Below are 19,703 nucleotides of genomic sequence, written 5' to 3' on the forward strand. Positions count from 1 at the left end.
AGCATAGAATGTTGAGATGAATTTAAAAATGGTGATTGAATTTATTGTGATTTTTCCAGAAATATTCATCTTCATATCCCTTGTTGCCTTCCATGGCATCCTTTCGCTAATTATTTTCATTTTCATCATAATGTAAAATATTTACCCTTCAAATGCCTGTTTGCACTTTTGGGTTCACATCTTGCTTAAGCTTGGACTAATATGCTGGCCCGAACTTTTCTTTTCTATTTTTTTTTATCTAAATAATCCGATCTAATTTAACTTGTAAAGCTCATCAGATTTTTTAAAAATTCATGTGTACTGTAAGGTACAATATAACGTTTATATTTATAAGTGATAAATATTTACATAATTTTTTCATAATTAATTATTTTAATATTATAAAAAATCTCAGTAACGACCCACTAAGCATGCTCAAATGCATAAAGACAAGCACGTATATAACAAAAATATCCAATTCTCTGTATTGTCCTTCGTATCAATTGAAGATAGGAGACGCTGGGAGGGAATTAAGAATCTTAATCCGCATCAGTTGAGTTTTGTCCAGGTCACTCAATGGGACTTTTGAATATCATATGGTCACAAGTGCTATCCAGCCTTCAATATATATTTTAAAAACCAGGATAAAGTAATGAGAGAGAGTTGTCATCTTAGTGCTCTTAATTATTGAAAATTTTATAACATATACTACTTTTAATATAAATATATATAGTTATTAGCTACAACATAAAACATATTAATTTGCAGGCCTAATTTAATCCCAATAAAAACTTTTCAAAATGTGAATGTAGACTTTTCCAAATTAATAAAAACATGTTGGTAAAAAATTAAATAACCCATTATATATAATTGCTTTGCCTAAATTCTAGTTTTATTCCTATATTTGGGTTTTATCTAAATTATTAATATGGTTATTTTTTAAATAATATTTTATGTTACAAAAATTATAATTGATTTGCTTGTCCTGTGCATAGATTTAAACCTATTTAAAACTAGTTCCAAGTAATAAGATTAACAAAAATTGAAAAAGAAAGATCTAATAAAGACTTATTGTTTTATTTAGAGCACGTTCAAAAATATTTAAATCTCATATCTACTTAAAATGATCTTACTTATTGCTGAATAATTGTACAGGAGAGAGAAATTCCGTTTACTTATTAGCCATAAAAAAATCCTTCAATTTTACCAAAAAAAGTTATTTAAGCATTATATATTATTTAAAAAAATATTTCTTTCATAATTCACCTTAATGAATCCCATTGGCAACTTCCTCAACTACATTTCGCACCATTCATTTATTATGCATGTTGATTAAGTTGATGTACCATTTAATTTTTATTGATGTGATATATATTTATTAAGTAATTTTTTATTTCAAATAAAATTTAAAACTTTTAATTACTATTTTTGACTCGTTCACCCACATAGTAGGGCCACTTTCGCCTCATCTTCGACGATGTCATCAATCTAAACCACACATTTTTAAATGAATGAAGACTTACGTTTGGTAAGTCTTCCTATATAAATTCACAAGCAGAACATGAAAACAACGTCTCCGATACTTTAACACAGACAGTTGATTTCATCGAAGGTATTTCGAAAGGTTCATTGTCGAACCGAGTCATCGCTCACCCATTAAATCGGAACTTCAAAATTTGATTCAATAAAAATCAAGCGTAGGCATTACGTTGGCCATTGACGGAACCGATGAGACGACAGCCACCAAGTAGCCATGACAAGTTGCATACACAACTACTCTAAAACGAAAGAAGATCAAGCGTAGGCATTACCAAGACTTTTGGTAAGTCTTCCTTCATGTTTGGACAAGCAGCCTTTACACGTCAAAGAAAAGTTTTATCACACAATAATTGAGCACGTGGGCCCAAACCCCCGTATATTTTACTTGGTTCACGTGAAGAGCACGTGACTTTGTTTTGTTTTTAAGGACCTACGATCAATTGATAGATGGCCACATATTCAATGGAGGAAATTGTAAAAAATGCCCTTCGTAATAAGTCTTTCAATAAAGAAAATTGTAAAAAATGATCTTTCGTAGCAAGTCTTTCAATTGCTGTTTCCACTACAATCTAATTAGCCTAAGCCCTCACTACTTATCAATTTATCATTGTTCTAAGCCTTCTCGTCTCACTGTGTTTACCGGATGGATGGGAGCTGCTTAACTCTTTATTTTTAAGTGAATTTCCTCCATGCTTTCTTAATTACACTTTTCTGTTTTCGGCCTGTCATTGTAATTTCGCTAATCTCGATATGGAAGAAAGTTTGAAGAGGGCTGCTCAAGAAGGAAACATCGTTGAATTGTATGCATCAATCCAAAGAGATGGAAATGTCTTGAGGAAAATTGATGAGATGGAGTTTGTCAACACTCCATTACACACAGCTGCAGCTGAAGGGCGCATTGACTTTGCAATGGAGATAATGATCTTGAAGCCGTCATTCGCTAGGAAGCTAAACCAAGAAGGCTTTAGTCCCATTCACCTCGCAGTGGACAAGGGACATACAGAGCTGGCGTTACAACTCATGCAAAATGATAAAAATCTTGTCCGTGTCAAAGGGAAGCAAGGTGAGACTCCTTTCCACTATGCAATAACGAGAGAACAAAATCTTGATCTCTTAACTAGATTCCTGGAGGCTTGTCCTGAATGCATCCAAGATATGACAACTAAAAACGAGACTCCTTTGCACATTGCAACGGGAAACAATAGATTAGAGGCTCTTGAACTCCTCTGCCGGATGCTTAGGAAGAGTGACTATCGTCAGGATGTGGTGAACCAAAAAGACAGGAATGGCGACACTGCCTTGCACATAGCTGCACGTAATAATCAACCCCAGGTCGGATCTCATCTCTCTAACTAATTTTACTTTCACTAAAAACTGAATGGATTCTGTAATTGGAATTGAATTTCATGGTCAATTGATGGTGGCTTTTATTTATGTCTCAATACTCACAATCAAGCAGATGCTCAAACTGCTATTAAACTGCAAAGCTGATAAGCTTGCAAAGAATCTGGCTGGTTCGACGGCACTGGATATTGCCCACGAACTTAATAACAGAGAGAGCGTTAATATTCTGCATGGTTGGCGAAGGGCAAGAGTTCAAGAACAAATGTTTAAGACTGTGACAAAGGCATCAGAAGTAATTTTTAAGGGCATGGACAGTATATCAAGCGAGGACCGCAATGCCTTACTAGTAATTTTAGGATTGCTTCTAACAGCTACCTACCAAGCCAGTATTAGCCCGCCTGGTAGTGTTTGGCAAGGTGATAGCTCCTCAAACTCCAATCCCACTGTAGGATATGATAAAAAATTACCGGGTACATCGGTCATGGATGAAGTTGATTTTCTTCAATTTTATATTCCAGCCTATACTGTCTTCATAGTAGCGTTTTTCCTAACATTGGGTCTCCTTAAACCTTACCCCCATGGTTTCAGGACTTCTCTTCAAGTACTACTCGCATTTCTTGCTATATCCTTCGACCAATCAGTAACTTTCATCTCGCCAACTAGGTTAGCATATCAGGTTATCTGTATATTTTCAACACTGGTTTTTATTTGTATGATGTTCATGTGTATTGCTTATCGGTTATCAAAAATTAGCGTTTTAATTCTAGGATGCTGGTTAGCAACTGGTATATATTATCCATCCTGGATAGGAATCCTTTTAATTCTTTTAATTACGGGGTTTTGGTTGTTTCTCTGTCTATATGATCTATTTTGGATAGGATCCATTTTAATTCTAGGATGCTCTACAGCAATATTTAAGTTTTATTACATCTTGATTGTAGCTATAATAGCTCCCATATCCTTGATTTTACTTGGGCTGTTTCTATTCTGGTTAGAAGTAATTCGATGAGAACGTTGGTTGACTTCGCACCCCTGAAGATATACGGGCACCTAATGTTGAATGAAGATATAAAAAGATGGCTGCCCCTGGATCTAGATATTTCCAATTCCCGGTTCTGTATCTTTATTTGTTGTCTCACAATGTACCACCCATAAGTTCAGTTCCTCCTGTATAAAAGCATCTCTACCTTTTAGTTTATCTTTTATTGTATTTTATTTCGTTTATAATTTGTTCTTATACGTTATTAATATTCTTTTTGTTTTAAATTAAACTTTACGTTTTCTCTTATCATAAAACTTTTAACAAAAAAAAATTAGCATTTATTGTAAATTATTTTATGTATAGTATTTTTTTTAAAATTATCTTTAAGTAATAGATTTTGCGGTAGGGTTTTTTTTAGTTTTTTTATCATTTACTTCTGTTGGTGTGGAAGGGATCCAGTCTTGAGATCCCAAAGACTGTCATCTTCGGCCCTAAGCAGAGGCGGAGGGAGGGGGAGCTAGCAGGAGCCCCCGCCCTTGCCAAAGTGTTAATAGTTTATAAATTTTTTTAGTTTGTTTTAAATATTTATAATTTTACTCTTAATTGTACACTGCTACTTCTGTAAGCCAAGCCTTGGATGCCACCACAAGTCTCCTGTAGCAGGGCTGGTGACTTGATGTCTCCGTATCGGGAAGAAAATCACTGGCAACGGAATTGCTCTGATTGTTAATAGGTTAAGAAATATTATAATTAAAATAATAATAATTGATGTCATGACCCGGAACCTCCATCAGGCCCATGACAATCGCCGCGACGTTTCGATTGACACTCATTATCCGGAATGACAATCGGAACCCCGCAAGGCTTACATATCAGTTTCTTTCATTTCCTGTGAGCAATCATTGTTAAATATCGAGTTTTTAGAGAATATATACTATTTTAGATCAAAAACAATCAAAATAAAATTTTCGCCACACAGGGGTATTTTGGTCATTTTTTTCTCAAAAATTTCGAAACTGGCTAAAACGTAATATACAAGTACAAAACACATAATTCATATTCAAAATGAGTTTAAAAGTCTAAAATCTTCATTTAAAACGAAATTACGGTTATTTGAATATAATAAGAAAATAAAAGAAATATTAAGGAAAATATTTTATTTTCTTATAAAACAATATTTATAGAGTTATACGTGAATAATTTTTATAGCGTAAAAGCTAAATAAATTTATACATATTGAAATACAGTAAGCCAAAATATTTAATTTAATTTACAATAACAAGAGGGCCCCCGAATAAACAAAAGTAAAGAGGACTGTGAACCTACGATTTGAAAAATGCAGATCCAATGGTAGTCCTCGATGAGATCAGCTATCTACAGTCTATACTGAACCTGAAATGGGTGGAAAGGAGGGTGGTGAGATTATAAAATCTCAATGAGTAAACAGACATTATCATAAATATCTAAAGGCGAGTAAAATGGAGGCAAGTTTAAACAACAAATTTCAACCCATTTCATAATGTTTTCAATTTATTTCTTAAACCATAAAATATTTGTAATTTACCAAAACAATTGTTAAGGCTTATGTCTTTTATTAAAACAAGGCTCAAGCCAAAACTAATCCTCGGGGATACCTTGGCCGAGGCATCTAACCGAGTCCGCCAAGGGTGTTAAAATATTCACACGTGAAACACATTTTTACTTTTAAAAACCAGCCGTTCCTTGGCGTTGGCCGAGTTACACATTCACGTGGGGGTTCGACGTGAAGTGAGCTCTAATACTACCCCAGGAGTTACCCTCCTCGCCTCTACAACCGGAGTAACTATATAACTGGGTTTACCGTGCCCCTCTAATAGACAGTCCACGAAAACCTGTCACTGCAGTGACTAACCCACCAATTTTAATAAAATTTCGACAGTATAACGTGGCTTTTATTTATTTATCCAGCCTGCATAGTAAAATCAACTTACATAACTTTCCCAAATGCATTCACAAAATATAGCCACATATACTCATTTCTCATAAGTCATTCCTAAGAAAATATATATTTTTCAAGTCAGTTTGCAGCCTCCAATTACTCAATTTCATAATCAATACAATATATTTTTATTTATCACATTTATTCCTAAAACATCAAAAATTCCGTTTTCATTTCATAAAATACATAAAGGGTATTTAAAAATAAACTCTAGATAATTTAAAATAATAATAAGTTTACTCACCGTTTGTACAAACTAAAAGCTTTCTAAGCGCCCCGATCACTACTCGTCGGGTACAACTTCTTTGCCTTTTTCGGAAGGCTCTCCTCCTAGACACATTACAAAAATTTACACAATTCATCACATTGATGCTAAATCACTATATAATTAACTTAAATCCTATACTAATGCATGGTATGAAATGCAATAGCCTAAAATGGCTTAAACGCGGTATTAACCTATTTTTGGCACTTTGCCCGATAAATTGCTAACGCGCTCCATTTTAGCTCTAAATCATCCAATTCTCTCTCCAACATTTCTAACCATTAAATATCAGCCAATAACCTTCTAAAAACAACAAAATCAGCTCACTCCCTTCCTTGGAAAATTCGGCCAAAAATGGGACATTAACTCGGTTAATTTTCTACTTTGTTTTTCTATCACGTTTAATCGTTTTTCATCATTTTCTCTTCATTTCCCTTAGAATAAAATCAATTCATCATAATTGTACAGCATTGAGCATTCAGCCAAGAGTGGGTATTGTGAAAATTTAATGATTTCTTGCCCAATTTAATTTCTAAACACATTTAACTAACTAAAACTATCAATTTAACTAAAAATCAAAACCTAAAAATTTCAATTTCTCTCCCCTAGAATTTTGTCCAGCCCTTGATATCACTTTTTGATCTCTCTCCTCAAGCATGATAAATGGAAATAAAGGCATAGGAAAGGTAGAAATCAAGCTAAAATCGAAAAATCTTACCGTTAGACGCGTAAACGGTCGAAAATCGCGAATTTCCCTTTGAATTTTCTTGTTTCTCTTTGGTTTTTCTTTTTTTCTTCCTTTCCTCTCTATTTCCTCTCTTGTTCTTCCTTATGGCCGGCCAGCACTCAAAATTTGGGTTTAAATGGGCTGACTTTTCATTAAAATAATATTATTTCATTAAAAAAATGCCATGTGTCACTTTCCCATTGGCCCATTTTTAAAATTTCATCCATTTGTTTCCAAATTTTCACCATACACTTGTCCCACATATCCATAGTTTAGATAAAATTCTCAGACTTATCCAAAGTCTCGGTGGAGTAATTTTTGAAATTTACACTTTTACCCCCGTAAAAGTCAAAAATTATATTTTTGCCCCAAAAATTGAAAAATTACCCATAGACATATTTTTCATCCCTTATACTCGTACCATTCTCCAATTTGTCAAATTTGATCTAAATTCTCTCAAAATCTCAAATTTTGTTCGTGGGTGATAAAATTACGATTTTGCCCCTACACTCCAAAAATCACCAAAATTAAACTTTTTCACTTCCTATCATTAAATTATACTCCAAATAGTTAATCTTGGTCAAAAATTTCACTCCATGATCAAATTATTATCTTAGGTGGCAAAATGACGATTTTGCCCTTGAATATCAAAATTTCAAATTTTACCCCAAATGAACCCTCAATTCCGAACAATCATTTTTAGTCATTCCTGAACTATAAAATATTAAATTTCATCCTACAATTCCTATTTGAACTAGTTCGAGGTTAAATCAATTTAAGTGTACCGTTAGGTACAATATCAGGTTTCGTCTATTCTTAGGTGCTTTTCTAGCGTAATAACATGCTACTCAATGCATGTATGTCATGACATGTATTTATAGGGTCGGGTTTTACAATGTAACTCTCTCACTAATCAACAACAACTTGGACTTTCAACTAACCAATCTAGATTCAAATCTATTAATGACAAGCTTCCAAACCTTCACAACTTTGTCATTTGCACCTAAAAGTAGCCTCAAATAGGAGTTAGGGAGGTTATCCACCTTGCATTGGACTTTTGAAGCCCATAAGTCCAATAACTTTTATACAACAACAATGCCAAGAATTCTACTTACTCGAAAGTTGATTCTCAATCGGAAAACTATCTCAACCCTCTTTAATTTGACATCTAGTAAGAACTCCAATTCAAATTTGCATAAAATAACTACATCATATTGGAGATTGGATATCACCAAACCATTATGTCCATCTCCAATGCCCCTAAAGTACCCAATAGTGGCAGCTCTTTTCTTGTGACATTTAGATCTCCACAATAATATCAAACAACATCATAGACAAAGACCTTTGCCTATGTCTTCTTCTTATTATATGTTTTTTCAAAAGAGTTCTTTTCAAAAATATCTCTTATACATAAGATGTTTTTTGTAAATAGTCTTTTTTATAATTTTAATTATTTTTAATCAAGAGAAATTAATTTTAGATAAAATTACCTTTAATGAAATCGACTCGTATATTTAGGTCCATGGTTCTAATCGATTCATATCCTTTGAGCTTTCCTTGTTAGATCATTCATCTTTGTAGTATTCATTACTAGAAAGAAAAGCTTTTAAGCATGTTAAGTATTTTGGAGTGGTTTTTGATACATGAAGAAAAATCTTTGAGTGTTTTGAGCATTTTAAAGCATTTTGGAGTGGTTTTTTTTATATATGAAGAAAAACCTTTGAGTATTTTGAGCATTTTTTATCAAATAGGTATATTTGTTGATTATGTTATAAATGGAATATGGTGTATTGTTTGAAATTGTTAATTTTGTTAAATGAAATTTGGTAGTTTTAGTAGATTTTAGGCATTGCGTAACCGGTTTTTGAAGATTGCATGACTGGTTTTTAGGTAGTACATAATTGGTTGATATGGCATTGTGTGACTGGTTGATAGGCATTGCGTGACTGGTTAGTAAGGCATTGCGTGACTAGTTAGTAAAGTATTACGTGACTAGTTTTTAGATATTGTGTGACTTAGGCATTGCTTAAAAACCAGAGACGTAATGATTAAGTTACAATGTCTTAAAAACCAGTGACACAATACCTAAAAACTAATTGATTTTGCTTGCTCGCAAGTAAGTTTAAGTTGTTAAAGTCATACAATATTCTAATTTATAAATATGTCTAATCAATTCAACCCTTCAACTTTGGGGTTGTATGAATAAACCAATAAACCCAAAAACCTAAAACACATACCTTGATGTCATTTCTTTTCTTTGGGATGACAAAATAGATAGTATTTGGTAAGAGAGAGAAATCGAGATTTAATTTTAAAATTTTTGTATGGATGGCGGGTTAAAAAATACTAAAAACATTTTAATTTGTTTGAAATTGTTTAAAGGGCATTGTTGTCAAATCATGTCAAAATTTAGTTAAAAAAAATTAAAATTAAAATGAAGGATATTTGAATTAAGTTTATGAGGAGAGGCATTTCTCACAATTTTTTCTTTTCAAAGTCCACTATAAAAAATATGCCCCTCATACTATCTTTTCTCATAAGATTAATAATCTCGTTAGCTATAAGTAAAATTTTGTAATCTATCTCCCATTAATGAAAGCAAATTGATTGCATCCAATCACCTCCACCGTTGCAAGTCTCAAACGGTTTGCTAAGACTTTAGCAAGAATTTTATACAAACTTTCCACTTGACTAATTGGTCTATAATTGACTGACCCCATAAGACACTCATACTTTGAAAAGAGAATTATAAACGACAAGTTTGTTTAACTATTAAAAGAACACAAATTATGGAATCCATGCAAAAATTTCATCACTTCCCCTTTTAGATTGTTCTATCGATTTTAGAAGTGGAGATTAAAATTGTCTGACCCTGATGCTTTTTTATGTTTGCTTAGTCAACAAAGATTTTTATTAATACCAACATGTTTTACAAGCTTTGATATCCCAATTAAGAGGGAATATTGTTACAAGAACCATCCTAAACATTCATTGATAGTTTTACAAACATTATCAGTAAGAAACAACATAAAAAAAATCCCATTTATCATAAAGTATAAAATAACTCAGTTCTATCAACACCAAGCTTGGCTAACGAATTTGCCAAGAAATTTGCTTCCTCAATTTCCAAGCCCAGATCCATGGCTGAGCTCTATAAATCAAAGGCTGAATTTTCTAAAAGATTAACAATAATTGTAACTCGGGCCAGACTCAATATATCAACTGACACACAATGCATTCCTGGTACTAATAGGGTTGGTAATAACAGCAATCTACCGAGCCATTTGTAACACGTCGGATAGTGTTCGACAAGCTGAAGCAGGTTCGAGCGAGGTTTCAAGTGGAGTTGGTAGATCAATCATGGATCAAATAGTTTTCTTTTGTTTTATATTCCAAACACTAAAGCATTTCTCATCATGCTTTTCCTTACGAATCTGTTTTTAATAAATGGTCCGTTCGGCGAAGTGGTTCTCTTACCGTCGCAGCCATTAGTCATTTGCTATGTCATGTCGACATTGGTCATAACCCTAACTACAAAGTTTACTTATTTCATTTGGCTTACTTTGGTGCTTACTATTGCATCTGGGTCTTGGTTATTTAGGGCTCATCTATATTGGCTGATGAAAATAAAGAAGGTTAATAGGAGTTCGGGAGAACTCAACGTCTCAGTGTTATTTTGAAAGGGACCGAAACATACACATCCTCTAGCATTGGCCTTTGCATAAACAGACATTTTCAGCATAAAATGTTGAGATGAATTTGACAATTGTGATTGAACTTTTTGTGGTTTCTAGAGAAATGTTCATTTTCGCATCCCCTGTCGCCATCCATGACATCTTTTTGCTAATTATTTTCATTTTCATCAAGAAATAAAAATGTTAACTTCAAATGCTTATTCACAATTGGGTTCACATCTTGCTTAGGGTTGGACTAATAGGCTAGCCCAAGTTTTTTTTTTTTTTTGTTAAATGATCCGATCTAATTTAAATCAATAAGTTCAGAAGATTTTTTAAGATATTTGTTAAACACAAACACAAGATCATCTGTTAATCGTATAAGTTGACATTAAAAACACATCACTTACTATTATTATCGTATAATTATGTAATAATAACTTTATAAAGTTTATATCTAAGTAATAGATTTTTACATGATTTTTCCTTATAATAAAATATTTAATATTATAGAAAAATTCTTATTAATGAATAAAAACAAGCACGTCTATGATAAAAATTTTCACTTTTTTACTTTGTCCGTTGCTCAATTGAACCCTTGAAGATGAGAGGGAAGAATGCAAGGAGAAGAAAATTTATCTTAATCCTTGTCAATTGATTTTTCTACCATACTTTTATTGTTAAGTAAATTTGGATAAGTAGAGTTCCGATGATTGGACAAGTGCTATCCAGCTCACAATAGATATTTTAAAACCAGAATAAAGGAGAGACAGCGAGAGTTCCTTTCAGTGATTAGTACGTTGCCTCCACGACCACGACATCTTCTGTTACCTTTTCTGTTTCGCCTCCTTTCCTAATTGACTTTAATTGACTGACACAACAGTGTCCTGTGCACCCTCTCTTTACTCTTTTAGTCAATTGCTGTAAGTGGCCTTACGATTACCTATCAACTTATCATTAGTCTAAGCCTTCTCGTCTTACTATGTTTACTGGATGGAGGGGAACTGCTCAACTTTTGTTTTTGATTAAGTGAAACCAATCCGAATGTCTTCAATGCTCTCTTAGTTATATGTGTCTTAATATCTTCTTCTATTTTCAGCACGTCATTATAATTTGGCTCTCCTGATATGGATGAAAGTTGGAAGAGAGCTGCACTCGAAGGAAATATTGTTGAATTATATGCATCAATCCAAAGAAATGGAAATGTTTTGAGGCACATCGATGAGATTGAGTTCGTTGACACTCCATTAAGCATAGCTGCAGCTCAAGGGTGTATTGATTTGGCAATGGATATAATGATATTAAAGCCGCATTCGCCAGGAAGCTAAACCAAGAAGGCTTAAGTCCCATTCACCTTGCAGTGGAAAAGGGGCATAAAGAACTGGCGCTACATCTCTTGCAAAACGATAAAATTCTTGTTCGTGTCAAAGGGAAGCAGGGTGAGACTCCTTTGCACTATGCAATAACTAGAGAACAAAATTTTGATCTCTTGGCCAGATTTCTTGAGGCTTGTCCTGAATGCATCCGGGATAAGACAACTACAAACCAGACTGCCTTGCATATTGCAACGAGACACGATAGATTAGAGGCTCTTGAACTCCTATATCGGATGCTTAGGAAGAGTGACTATTGTGAGGATGTCGTGAACCAGAAAGACAAGGAATGGCGACACTGCCTAGCACACAGCTGCGTGCAATAATCAACCCAAGGTCCGATCTCTTCCCCTCTTAATTAATTTTACTTTTACCAAAAAAGAATGGATTAATTTTTTAATTTGGGATTGTATTTCACGGTCAATTGATTGTGGCTTTTGTTTATGTCTCAAACTCTTTATCAAACCGATGCTCAAACTGCGATTAAAATGCAAGGCTGATAAGCATGCGACCAATCAAGTTGGTTCAACGGCACTGGCTGTTGCAAACGAACCTAATTACATAGAGAGCATCAATATTTTGCATGGTTGGGGAAGTGCAAGAATTTTAAACTTTCAATATAAAATTCAGAAACAAATGGTTAAGCATGTGACAAAGGCATCAGAAGTAATTTTTCAAGGTATGGACAATATATCAAGTGAGGATCGCAACGCCTTACTAGTAATTTTAGGATTGCTTCTAACAGCTACCTACCAAGCCAGTATTAGCCCGCCTGGTAGTGTTTGGCAAGGTGATAGCTCCTCAAACTCCAATTCCACTCCGGGAAAGGCGGTCATGAATCAAGTTGATTTTCTTCTTTTCTATATTCCAGCCTCTACTGTCTTCATTGTCGCGTTTTTCCAAACATTAGGCCTCCTTAAACCTTTTCCTCGTGGTTTCAGGACCGCTCTCCAAGTATTACTTGCATTTCTTGCTATATCCTTCAATGAATCAATACTTATCATAGCGCCGAGTTCTGCAGCAACTATAGTTATCAGTTTCTTTACAGTGTTGGTTTTTATTTTGATGATGGTCATGTGTATTGCTTTACCAGATATAAAAAATTAGCGTTTTAATTCTAGGATGTTGGTTCGTGATTGGTTATGGTCCATTGCAGATAGGAACCTTTTTAATTGTAGGGTGCTGTTTATTCCTCGGTATATATGATTCATTCTGGATATGATCCATTTTAGTTTGGGGATTTTTTTTTAAGCCCTTATAAATAACGTGTTTTTTTAAATAACCGGCAGGATATTTTTAACTGTTTTTAGCCATCAGAAAAGATTTTGGGACAAAAATGTCCTTAATGAGCCGTCTTCGTTAGCGTACACTCTCAAATAAGCGAAAAATGGGAGAAAAGAAATAAATATGCAAAGATTGGTTGTGCAAAATACCCAAATTTTTTTTTCGAAGATTGTGCAAAATAAAATAATGTTGCATGAGATGGGTTTTCAGAGATATGGGACATGGCATTCAGATAATAGGAGAAGAGAGATATTAAATCGAACGAGGAACAGGTCGTCATGAATGGAAAGCTTGGCTAATGATGTGAAACCAGAAATCCTTGATATGATGGTGAATTAAAAGGAGAAAGATGTGAATCCAAAGCAGGAAATGGTCCTGCTATAGCAGGCCATATGTTAGATGGCTGTCGCAGGGCAGGGTTTAGAGTTTGTGAAACGTTATATTGGGAATGTGTGACACGGCACCGCTCAGAGTTGGTGAGATGTCATGGAGGGAATCTGTGAGACGCCAGAGTTAAGAGTTGGTGACACGGCATGGAGGGAATCTGTGACACGTCAACGTTCAAGGTTGGTGAGACGCCATGGATTGAATCTGTGAAACGCCAGAGTTAAGAGTTGGTGACACGCCATGGAGGAAATCGGTGACACGTCAGAGTTCAGAGTTGGTGACACGCCATGGTCATGTTTAGAGTGTGTGACACGGCATTGCTTGAAAAGCTAACACGCCATGGTCATGGTTTAGAGTGCGTGACACGGCAGTGCTTGAGCAGCTGACACGTCATGGTTTGAAATAGAGAGAAAAAAAAAAGCGACAGTTAACGTGGTAATCTTTTGGACTTCCACTGAATTAATTTCCCTTTTTCAGAATAAATAAGAATATTAGAAGGCCATTTTTCATTTTAAACAGTTATTATTCAGAATTCGTAACATCTGTGTGATTCATTTCTCATTCCCGCCGGTACCGGAGTGTTCGAGAAGGCTCTTTGCAAGCGGAACGAAACCACAGCACCAGCAAAAATGTCGGCCATGAATGAAGAGGTCGATGAGTCTCAAATTCACAACATTCTTGTGTTTGTTAATTTTTTGGTTTTTTCCTGGGTTTGTTTGATATGTTCAGGTTTTTTGTTTTGTTTTGTAAATATTTGGACTATGTTTTCTTGCTGGTTTGATGGTTGTTGTGGTTAAGCCGCAGTGGTTTTAGCGGTTTTGGGTGTTTACCGTATGACGCCATTGTTATTATAGTTAGTTATTAGCGTGTGACAGTATTTTACTTGATATGCATAGCGTGTGACAACATTTTACTTGATATGCATGGCGTGTGACAGTATTTTACTTGATATGCATGTCGTGTCACAGAATTTTACTTGTTATGCATGGCGTTTGACAGCATTTTACTTGTTATGCATGGCGTTTGACAGCATTTTACTTGATATGCATGGTGTTTCATAATGTTTAACTTGATATGCATGGCGTGTCACAACCTTTTACTTGTTATGCATGGCGTGTCACAACATTTTGATTGCAATGCATGGCGTGTCACAACATTTATTCCTTATTTATGTCTTCAGTGTACCTTGTTGCACATGACTACTTAACTCACTAGTGCATGTGTGTCATATTTTGCAGATCCAGCACAAACAGTATGAGGATCTTGACAATTTACTGATTCTTGCCGAGGGAGAAGTGGGCGTTCAACGTCGCAATTAACACTCACTGTAAGTGGTCGCAGCTGCATTACATCACAAAGACTCTCCAACAGAATGAGGAGTACGATCCAGTTAAGCGTACCTGCTTCGAAATGTTCCTGGATGTCTATCCACTGGGGTACTTTTACACCGGTCTCTTGCACAGCATCATGATTCGTCGGATCACTAAGAGGCAGTCATGGACCACGAGCTATGGTTTGCCATTGGCAAGAGCAAGGCGCGGCTATCAAAGCAGGAGTTCTGCCTCATCACCGGGCTGAAGTTTGGTCCAATGCTCGATGTGTTTAGACGACCATACGAGGTTGCTGCGGATGGAATTCATGCAAGATACTGGAATGGGCAGGATAGTGTTAAGCTGCAGGCTTTGCTTGATACCTTCCGCAGGAGCAACTTTAAGCGACTAAGAGACGCGACCAAGATGGCATTCGTCTTGATCGCGAATAACATTTTATTTGGTCAATACTACCGTATACGAGTGACGCCTTGGTTGCTATCATTGGTGGAGGACATCGACGCTTGGAATGTCTTCCCATGGGGGCACTATGTTTGGAAGCTGACCTTGGACTACCTTTTGAAGGGGTTCGAAGTTCCTGACTTGAGCATGACAAAGGAAACTCGGTTACACTACAACATTTACGGATTCGCATGGGTGATACAGGTACTAAAACGTAACATTTTTCAGTTTCCTTTCGAACAAAAAATTTATGGGTGCAGTCGTTTATGATTGACGGTCTGATAATGGTTACATTTGACATGCAGTTCTGGGCAATGGAGGCAATTCCGGCCTTCCAAAAAATAGTTGCCCCTTCTGGTCCCAAGGACAACGTCCACCCACGAATGTGCAAATGGGATTGCAATCAGAAGCCAAAAGACTTCTACAAGACAATTCAGAAGTTAGAGTCATCTGACCAAGTGAGTGAACAGCTACTAATTTTTGCGTTATATTTGTAAAATAATTTTCCTTATTCGATAATGACAACATTTTATTTGTTTATTTGCAGTTGTGGGCACTGGAGACGTTGGAACCCACCGCGGATAAGGCCCTTCGGGAGTATTTTGTGGACATTGATGTCTCGTTATCGGAGGGCAACGAGTATGTGCCAATAGGGCACATGGAGGATCTGTCGGATTGGGGCTTAGGTGCGAGGCAAAAAAGGAAAAGCTTTAATGAGCAAAGAGCCTCTGGTGGCACGAAGCAGATGCGCACCGTCGCTGCTTTAGTTGATGAGTTGATAGATGAAGGGGACGACCATGGTCAAGGTAGTGAACAGCCGATAAGGACAACTGTAACGGTTTTGTGTTCTCCAATTCTATTTGTGATTATCGAATAACATTTCTGTGTTTGCCATTGGACCATGGGCCTGCAGCTCCAAAACCACCCACCGGTCCTCCTCAGATGCATAGTAGAAACGACCTGTCAGTAAGATCGGTTCTAACGGTTTGTGTTCTATATTCCTACATATGTTTATCGAGTAACACAGTAATTTATATAATTACAGTTTACGGAAGCGACGACAGGTCCTCAAGCACCGATCAGTCCAGCCTAACGGCAGATAGCTAACTAGCCGACGGTAGGATATTAAAGTTATAACGGTTAATGTTCAACAATTCCAAACATGATTATTGAATAACATAGTTATATATGTTATTGCAGTTTGCGAAAGCGACGACAGGTCCTGAAGCACAAATTGGTTCGACTCCACTGCAGACTGCTAAAGAGCCGACGGTAAGGATATTAAAGTTGTAATAGTTAATGTTCAACAATTTCATACATGATTATTGAATAACATAGTTAAATATGTAATTACAATCTGCGAAAGTGACGATAGGTCCTGAAGCACAGATCGGTCCGGCTCTACCGTAGACTGCAACGAGTCGTCGATTAGGATATTAAAGTTGTAACGGTTAATGTTCAACAATTTCATATATGATTATTGAATAACATAGTTATATATGTTATTGTAGTTGACCCAGTCGAGAATAGTCAATGATGGAGCAGTCACAACTCGTTAGCTCCGACGGATCATGCGCAAGCATGAAAAAGATATGTTGGAGCTGAAGGCTTCAATTCAGTCATTAAGTGTAGCAATGCAGACGAATTGAGGACCGTATCGTTGGTCGAATTTTTGATGGTCTTAAATCACAAGTACGTTATTCTATCTTCGCTTGTATTTTGATGGTTTACGTTTAGCAACTGTTTAGACTGTGTTTTCTTGATAGTTTTGATGGTTTTTGGGGTTAGGTGGTAGTGGTTTAACTGGTTTTTGGTCATTAGTGGGTCAGGACATTTGTATTATAGTTAGTTGTTGCCGTGTCAGCTTTAGCATGTCACAACATTTTACTTGTTATTCATGGCGTGTCACAACGTTTGATTTTGATATGCATGGCGTGTCAGAACATTTTGCTTGTTATTCTTGGCATGTCACCAAGTTTATCTTGTTATGCATGGCGTGTCACAACATTTTAATTGTTTTGCATGGCGTGTCACAACATTTTCCTCGTTATCCTTGGCGTGTCACTAAGTTTATTTTGTTATGCATAGTGTGTCACAACATTTTCTCATTATCCTTGGCGTGTCACCAAGTTTATCTTGTTATGCATGGCGTGTCACGACATTTTACTTGTTTTGCATGACGTGTGACAACATTTTACTTGGTATGTACTGCGTGTCACAACATTTTACTATTTATGGGTTGTGGTATTTTATAAGCTAACTAACGATTTTTCCAATTTTGTAAGGCGGTCCATCTCACTGTGCTGGTCTAGAGCACGATGATGCTGATGATGGACAGCATCATGAACCTGGTGTTGACATTGACGATGACGTTCTTGGTGCTGACGGAGACCATGTAACTCATGTAGATGACATCGTTAAAGAAGTTGTGGCAGTGGATGTCACCCTTTAGTCAGATGATGCTGAAGGAGAGCATCTTCCTCCGGTAGATGCATTCGTAGACGCAGCAGCAGGAGCTATCGTTCTTTATCGTGAGAGCACTCCTGATGCAGTTGAGATACGGTTATCGTCACCAGAGTCATCTGTTGTCCATCATGGTGCAGCAAAAATTTCAGACCCAACTGAGCGGGCACGGCTGAAAATGGCGAGCAAATACATGGCAAGCCCATTCGTCGACCCCTTAGTGACCCATCGAGATGTGAGGGATAAAATCGTAGAAAACTACGAAGCTTTCAAGAAAGAGGAGTCTGCGAGGTAAGCTCGTAAATAAAATTGTAAATATTGTTTTTTAATGAAATAGTTAACCACCAAGACTTATGAAATTAATTATGTTACATATGCAAGCGTAACGTCGGCATCTTAGGGGATCAAGGGGCTGACTTTTTCATAACCTTAGAGGATCCTAATGAGGAAATGACAAGTGAACATATCAACGCATGCCTCAGCCTACTCTGTAAGAGAATGACAGAGCCGAAGTCGAAGCTGTACACTACCCGTGCATTCATGGTTGACACGATATTCTTCGTAAGTTTTTTTGAAAATTGTTCAATTCTATAAATACTAAGTTTTTGATTGCATGAAGTGTAAGCTAATGTTTACATGTTTCACAAGACACCATCCGTATGCTACACACAGAATTTCCAATAGAAGATGCCCAAGCCAGAATGCAAATTCCAGATGAGTTGCGAGGTTATGTGGAGGGTGAAAGGCCAACGTACGCCAAAAAATGGGAAGATGTTGATTTCATCATCGCGCCTTGCAACGTTGGTGGGCATTGGGTGGTTGCGAAGATCGACTTGGTGAGGTGGACGATCAAGGTCGTGGACTCAGCAAGAACCTCGGATGCTAAGGATAACGGAGTTCGTGCGGGTCAGATGACACCCTTGACGACAATGATGCCATTCATCTGCCACCAAGCCGGTTATTTCAACAACATACGTCAAAAGAGACAGGATTTGACGCCGATGCCATTGGATATTCATTTACCAAAAGCTAAAGTGCATCGGCAGAATGATAGTGTCAGCTGCGGTATGTTCATGATAGGGTACATCGAGCATATTTTGCAATCAGAAAAGATTGAAATTAAGCAGAATATGATTGCAAAAATGCGTCGACAATATGCTCTGGAAATTTTTTCCAACAGTTGTGAGAGCGAACCCTGAACATATAGGCCCTTGTCTGTACAATTTTTTTGGTACACAAATTTTTTTATACAATTCATTTTATACACATTTTTTGTATACACAATTTATTGTATACACAATTTATTGTATACAATTCATTGTAAACAGATATAATTCTTTCTGTATACACAATATACTTTGTACAATTATTTGATACATAATTAATTTTTTTGCCTATACACAATTAATTTGATATCAAGAATTTTTTTTCTTTTCTATATATAATATATTTAATTTGATACACAGTCGGAAGAAGTCAGCATGTGATGCCTTAAACATGATACCACTCAGCGTGTCCCAACATACATTTGCTTGCACTCAATGTGTCACCCCAAAATTCTGCAATAAGTCAGCGTGTGATGTCGTAAATCCACTAACACTCTACGTGTTAGTCGATAAATCTACTTCCACTCAGCGTGTCAGAACAATTGGGCCGTGGTGTGTCACGCCATAAATCTCCAAATACTCAGCGTGTGATGCCATTAATTTGCTTCCAGTCGGCGTGTCATAAGAATTAGGCCATCGCGTGTCACCCTAGGTTGGCATTAATTAATTTTCAGGTTCGTCGTCTTTCTCTTCCAGGCACACCGGTTGCACCAACCCAACATTACATTGATTAACATTGAATATATAGATTTTTCCATCCATCTAATTGCTTCTAGCATGAAATTGTTCTGTATCCATCCTCCCTTATTTTTCCAGTTGTTTCCAGGTCA

At 36.2% G+C, this 19,703-nt stretch overlaps 2 protein-coding genes and 1 pseudogene across 8 annotated transcripts; all 3 read left to right on the forward strand.

Annotated features, from left to right (window-relative positions):
• Positions 1-2,008: 2,008 nt before the first annotated feature.
• Positions 2,009-4,096, forward strand: LOC18586213 (ankyrin repeat-containing protein BDA1-like). Of its 7 annotated transcripts, none has more exons than XM_088810650.1 (4): positions 2,009-2,850; positions 2,978-3,278; positions 3,451-3,525; positions 3,861-4,000. In XM_088810650.1, exons 1-3 carry the CDS (start codon positions 2,269-2,271, stop codon positions 3,504-3,506), a joined length of 939 nt encoding a protein of 312 aa, XP_088666776.1. In that variant the 5' UTR covers positions 2,009-2,268; the 3' UTR covers positions 3,507-3,525; positions 3,861-4,000. The 7 variants fall into 7 exon arrangements, with proteins under 7 accessions (XP_088666776.1, XP_088666775.1, XP_088666772.1 ...); XM_088810649.1 differs by having other exon boundaries at positions 3,858-3,967; XM_088810646.1 differs by having other exon boundaries at positions 2,978-3,525; positions 3,858-4,096.
• A 7,418-nt stretch (positions 4,097-11,514) lies between these two features.
• Positions 11,515-13,083, forward strand: LOC18586218 (ankyrin repeat-containing protein BDA1-like; annotated as a pseudogene).
• Positions 13,084-15,639: 2,556 nt separating this feature from the next.
• On the forward strand, positions 15,640-18,860 carry LOC148760270 (uncharacterized). Its single transcript, XM_088802646.1, has 8 exons — positions 15,640-15,762; positions 15,852-16,110; positions 16,218-16,421; positions 16,505-16,576; positions 16,816-16,996; positions 17,590-18,058; positions 18,149-18,328; positions 18,416-18,860. Exons 1-3 carry the CDS (start codon positions 15,688-15,690, stop codon positions 16,409-16,411), a joined length of 528 nt encoding a protein of 175 aa, XP_088658772.1. The 5' UTR covers positions 15,640-15,687; the 3' UTR covers positions 16,412-16,421; positions 16,505-16,576; positions 16,816-16,996; positions 17,590-18,058; positions 18,149-18,328; positions 18,416-18,860.
• The last annotated feature ends 843 nt before the right edge of the window (positions 18,861-19,703 follow it).

This window comes from Theobroma cacao, chromosome 10 (genome assembly GCF_053813885.1).
Source record: "Theobroma cacao isolate CCN51 chromosome 10, ASM5381388v1, whole genome shotgun sequence".
Lineage (NCBI taxonomy): Eukaryota > Viridiplantae > Streptophyta > Magnoliopsida > Malvales > Malvaceae > Theobroma > Theobroma cacao.